Genomic DNA, 6212 nt, shown 5'->3' with positions numbered 1-6212 from the left:
GGACTCATTCAAATTTCTTATTTCTCAGGCTTTTCTGCCAGAATGTTGTTAAAGCTACTATTTTTTTTTCTTTTTCAGACAGAGTCTCAAGCTATAGCCTTGGCTAGAGTGCTGTGACATCACAGCTTGTAGCCCTCTCAAAGTCTTGGGCTTAAGCGATTCTCTTGCTTCAGCCTCCCAAGAGGCTGGGATTACAGACGCTCACCACAATGCCCAGCTATTTTTTTGTTGAAATTGTCATTATTGTTTTAGCAGGCCTAGGCCGGGTTTGAACCCATCAGCTTAGGTGTATGTGGCCGGCACTCTACCCACTGAGGTAGGAGTGCCGCCTAACGCTACTTTCTAAAGATCACATTCAAAGTGAAAATCTTTCATGCCAAAGCTCACCACTAATAGGCTTTATGATCTAGACGTTGAAAACTTAATTGTATTTTACTTATTCCTACTACAATTAATGAGGCATCAGGGAGTATCACAAACTAAGGCATGAGGTTTTACTAAAGTATGTTCTGAGAGAACGTCTGGAGTTGTTAAGTAGTAAGCCAAAAAAGTTGATTTAGAAAACAGCAACAGTTACTTTCTGCTTTACTATGCTTTGTTTAGTTTTTTTGCAACGTATCAATAGGTTAGAAACTTTGTTTTTGATACAACATTTTGAAGAAAGAATAAAGATTCCAAAAGGTCCACTGCGGATTTCTGGGTTGTCTGTAGAATATGATATAAGATTCTTTAACTCACCTCCAGATGCCTTTGACCTTTCTTTCAACTTTTCTGCAGCCATTTCACCATAGCTGGGAAGTTCTGACATCTTCACTCCAGATCGAGCTTCTGCTATTAGCTGACGAGCTCGCTCTCTCAGCTGCCGACGTCTCTCTTCATCTTGCTGCTAAGATATATTGAACAGTTGCCAACTCAGTAATTGACAGAAATGCAATTTCATTTTCAATCTGATCATCATGATAGTAACTGGTTTACAGCATGGTGCTTGGCCCACATTATAAATAGGATGCTCTGTATCAGTTGGATGTCACACCATTTTTAAAAGACATCCTAAGAATCAGATTTTTAAAAACATTTACAAATTATTGTATTAAAATGTCCATTAAAATTTTTAAATGAAAAATGTTTTGCAACATATATTACTGAGAAAATACAAGAAATCATTATTAATAAAAGAAACAGGCTTATAGAAAAAAGTCAATACTGAGAATAGACTTTTAATTAACATTACTTTTTAAGAATAGTATTTATTGCTATTTTCTAATAAAGGTGTAAAACACTGGCTAAAAGATACCTTTGATAACAGAAAATGATGCTATGCTATGTTAATCAAATACTGTATAGGAAATTATATTTTTAAGGAGCTGAAGAATGAAAATAGTATGTCAGTATAAAATTTTGATTAAAAAGCTACCAATAATAACCCAATAATGATGAGAAATTCTTTTGTTAACTTCCTCTCATCCTAGATGCACAATTAGAAAAATTAAAATCTGGGTGGTGCCTGTGGCTTAGTGGGTAGGGCACCAGCCCCATATGCTGAGGGTGGCGGGTTTGAACCTGGCCCCGGCCAAACTGCAACAAAAAATAGCCAGGTGTTGTGGTGGGCACTTATAGTCCCAGCTACTCGGGAGGCTGAGGCAGGAAAATTGCCTAACAAGACCTGGAGGTTGCTGTGAGCTATGATGCCACAGTACTCTGCTGAGGGCAATAAAGTGAGATTCTGTCTCTAAAAGAAAAAGAGAAAGAAAAAAAAATCTAATGTAGTTCCAATATTTAAAACAACTAGAAATTATAATTTAATAACTAAGACAGTTGTTGCCCACTAAAGCGGGTTGTTATGATTCAATGTGAAATTGCCTTATAAATTGGAAAGCATATCAAATAAGGTATTACTATGACAAAGACTGAAATAATCTGGCCGTACCATATCTTTGCAGTTATCTCCCCTTAACATCTCCCAACCACCTAAAAACCTTACATCTATTTTTACAGAACTATTTGTATCACATAGCTTCATGTCCTTTTGACTCTGAATATGTCATTTCCTCTTCCTGGACTGTACTTACCTTATTTAATAACCATTCATTCTTCAAGATTTCAGTTTGTTTGTTTGTTTGTTTGTTTATTTATTTATTTTTGAGATAGAGCCTTAAGCTGTCGCCCTGGGTAGAGTGCTGTGGCATCACAGCTCACAGTAACCTCCAACTCTTGGGCTTAAGCGATTCTCTTGCCTCAGCCTCCCAAGTAGCTGGATTACAGGCGCTCACCACAATGCCCAGCTATTTTGTTTGGCAGGCCTGGGCTAGATTCGAACCCCCCAGCTCTGGTGTACATGGCTAGCGCCTTAGCCGCTTAAGCTACAGACATCAAGCTAAGACTTCAGTTTAAATCCACCAAATCCCCCCTGGCTACCTTTCACTCCTCCCTGCTGGTGGAATAAAAGTGCTACTTCCTCTACGTTGCTATAGTACTCTGTGTGTGTGCGCACTCGTGTGATACTACTTTTTAAAACAATACTTGTCAAATTACATTATAACTCTGTGGAGATGCTTTCTTCTCACTAGAATTGAGGTCTTTGAAGCAGGAACTATATCTGATTTACCTTTGTACTTCCAAAGGTAAATCATACTTTGGTACCATACTAGGCGATGTGACAATTTCAAGCATGAAAACTTAGTATTACTATTTATACTCTCACCTCAATTCTGTATCTGATTTATCATTGTAACTCTAATCTTTAGTATGTATCTTGATACCACACTATGTGTTATAATAATTTTAGGTATAAAAACTTAATATTATTTATACTCTCAAAAAAGTGTGATTTTTTTAAAAAAAATGATGAGAAGGGAAAGATAAAATGGCCATGATAAGAAAGTATAATCAAAATGCTACAAGAGTTCAGAAAAAAGAAAGAACATTTTGGGGGCGAAGAGGTAAATAGAAGCCATCGTGGCATCATGGTTTTTGAGTTGGGCCTGAAGAATGAATACGATTTGGAAGTTGGTGGTTAGGTGGGTCAGTGCAAGAGAGACTGAGATGTAGAAATAATACAAAGACGTAGAGACTACAAAGTGTACTGGGGGAAAAGAACATAGGGCAAAAATAAGATAAGGCAAGAAAAATAAAGTTGGGGAGAAACTGTAAAGACCCTGTCCAAGAGGGTAAAATGTTTCAGTTTTATTCTGAAGAGAGGGGGGACCACTAAAGCTTTGTTTTTGTCTTTACATGTATGCCTTTCTTGCTTGCTTGCTTTCTTCTTAAGCCTGGGGGAATGACCAACCACAGGTGTATTTGAGAAAGATGAGTTTAACAACAGTGCATAAGAAAGGTTATCACAGAGGGACTGGCAAGAGACTAGTTAGGAAGCTCTTGTAAGAGTCCCAGGAAGCAGTAATAAGACACAGAGTAGGGTAGTGGCAATGGGAATAGAAAAGACAAATATAAGAAACATTAAAGGTAGAACAGTACCCATACCAATTCTAGGTAACAGATTAGATGAGGGAGGAAAAAAGATGCTTCAGAAGTTTTAAACTTAAGCAACTAGTAGAACTGTAGTGCTTCTAACAGAAATAGAAAAACTAAAAGACCTATAAAAGGAGAGGGAGAGGAAGTCTAAGGTAAGACAGACTGTGTTTGAGAAGGTGGCAGGACTTCTAAGTAAAGATTTTAGTAGACAGTTGAGAAGTAAAATGGATACTAGGATGTGAGGTCAAACCATGACTAAAGGGATGAAGTTATAGGAGTACGTGGAAGTACTTGAGGTAAAGAAAAAGAAAGGCCACTGATTAAAACATGGAAAAAGATAAGAGCAGGGCATGGGGAGAGAGGGAGGAAAAAACTAGAACACTGATGTATCATGAGAACCAAAGTAAAAGAGGCTTTCAAGAAAAAGAGTAATCAATCACAGCAAATATTAGACATTAATGAGTCTGAACATTTTATTAGGACAATCAAACTTGGTGAATAATATCATTAGGGACGGAATAGAAACCAGATGGGTGGACCTCAAATCTAGGCAAGTTTTTCATAAATTTTGAGATGGCCTGAAATCAAGAAAGCTGTCAAAATTGATGAGAATAGATTAAGGGAAGTGTTAAATGGACCCACAGACAAGTGTGAGGCTCCCACTGGAGAAACTGGGACAATTTCAATATCAAAAGGAATAATGACCATTGTAAATTGAAGCACTGAAATCACACATTGAATCAAGAAAAATTCAAGTCCAATACGATATCCAAAATGTAGAAAGATGTAAAAACTCATTTTACAATTTGAGGCAGATTTTGAAGTAATTCCTGAAGATTAGTATTTAAAGGAAAATTACCAATTATCTTATCTTTTTAGGGAGAAATGAATTTTTGAGTAACTAAATAGTCCCAGTAAATGAGAAGAAGCTCTACATTATGAAATAATACCAGTTTAGCTCACATATATAATGTTAGCACTTTGGGAAGCCTAGGCAGTAGGATCACTTGAGGCCTGGAATTCAAGACCAGTCTGGGCAACAGAGGAGGATCTCGTCTACAAAAAAATTTTAAAAAATCAGCCAAGTGTGGTGGTGCATATCTCTAATCCTAGCTATTTGGGAGGCTGAAGAAGGAGGATCACTTGAGCCTAGGAGCCTAGGAGCTATGACAGTGCTACTGCACTCCAGCCTGAGCAACAGAGCAAGACTCTATCTCAAAATAAATAAATAAATAAATAAAATAAAAATAGCTGATAAATGCCCCAAATAATAGAATTATAAAAATGCCACTTTGCAATCATAATAAATGATTCTGGCAAGGGTTATCAACTGTTATTAAAGTCCTTAGGTAAGTGTCTAATGGAAAACTGGATATTCATGTTATGCTGCAGCAGACTGTATTTTCCAAGGATGGTCACATTATCATCTCTGATCCCACAGCTTTTCTGCAATGTGACTTTGCCATTCTTTCAATAAGTGGTAGAGTTTAATTTTTCTGGCTCAGCTTTAGTAACACTTATAATCAATAGTATGTAAAGTGTTGCAGGTTATTTCCAAGGGTAAGTTAGAAAAGGGAGAAACACTTCTGTCTAGTTCTCTTGAAATTCATGTGCTCTATACTCATTCTGGAAACCCAGGAGTCATGTTGTAAGAAGCCCAGAGTTACAAGCAGGTGATCCCCTGGATCAGTTCCAGCCAAATTCAGTCTTGAGGCATAGTGGCCCAGGTGCTAGACTTGTGAAAGTCCATTCAGATAATCTCAGCCTCTAGCCATTTTGAGTCACCTCCAAAGTTCAAGTCTACCCAACTAAGGCCTGAGACAATGTAGAATAGAGAGAGCGCAATCCCACTGAGCTATGTCTGAAGTCCTTACCTACATAACCCATGAGCATAATAACAGGACATTTTTTTAACAACATTAAATTTGGGGTGGTTTGTTATCCAGCAATAGTAACTGGAACATATATATGCCTAAATAATGCTACATATAGTACTTTTAGTTGCAAGGAGAAGACCTAATTTGTAAATGAAAAGATCAAAACTAGATCAGAAATTAGGGACATTAATCTAGGGGTTGGCTTTAACAACATTAATGTTGGGTCAAACACATTACATGTTTTTTGATGTAAAACACATAAAGTCCACATCTTTTATAATATTCTGCTCCAAATGTTAAAGTGAATTTACTAAGTCTATAATTTTCAGTTTATCATAAACCCTATCAGGGAAGCAACAAAATATATCCAAAAGGTAGTATATCAGGACTACTTTAATAAATCAGGGTTAAGAAAACAAGCACAACAACAAAGAACTAACCAATCACCACCACTACCACCAATAAAACAGACTTAACAACTAGATGCAATGTATAATCCTAGATTAGATATTAGTTAGGACAAAATAGCTATTGTTGAGTCAGAGAAATCTGAACATGATCCCAGCATTAACAGAAATAAAACTTGACTGAAAAAAAAAAGTTTATCCAGTAATAACTTCATTTTGTTATTTTGGCAAAATAAATACACATGTATGTGTGTGTGTATCTCTCTCTCTCTCTCTCTCTCTATATATATATATATATATACACACACACATATATACATACAGAAAAAGATCTGGAAACATACACTGCCATGGCAGTGATTTCTAAGTATCAGTGTGTGATATTTTAATTTTCTTACTTTTATTTGTTTTCATCTTCTTTTCTGTAATACACATGTACTACTCTTATAAAATTATT

At 36.4% G+C, this 6212-nt stretch overlaps 1 protein-coding gene across 3 annotated transcripts in view; it reads right to left on the bottom strand.

Annotated features, from left to right (window-relative positions):
• EHBP1 (EH domain binding protein 1) overlaps window positions 1-6212 on the bottom strand; it is a 381725-nt gene that overhangs the window by 74262 nt on the left and 301251 nt on the right. For 2 of the 3 annotated variants that reach the window (XM_003787947.3, XM_003787948.3), the window contains one exon: window positions 739-886. In XM_003787947.3, coding sequence (XP_003787995.1) covers window positions 739-886 — 148 coding nt within the window. The remainder of the gene's footprint in view (window positions 1-738; window positions 887-6212) is intronic. The other variant, XM_023512117.1, reaches the window with a different exon arrangement.

The sequence above is a fragment of the Otolemur garnettii genome, unplaced genomic scaffold, assembly GCF_000181295.1.
Source record: "Otolemur garnettii isolate 467f Iridium unplaced genomic scaffold, OtoGar3 scaffold00024, whole genome shotgun sequence".
In the NCBI taxonomy this organism is placed as follows: domain Eukaryota; kingdom Metazoa; phylum Chordata; class Mammalia; order Primates; family Galagidae; genus Otolemur; species Otolemur garnettii.
Note: the sequence above shows the minus strand (reverse complement) of the source record. Positions and strands in the feature narration are given on the sequence as shown.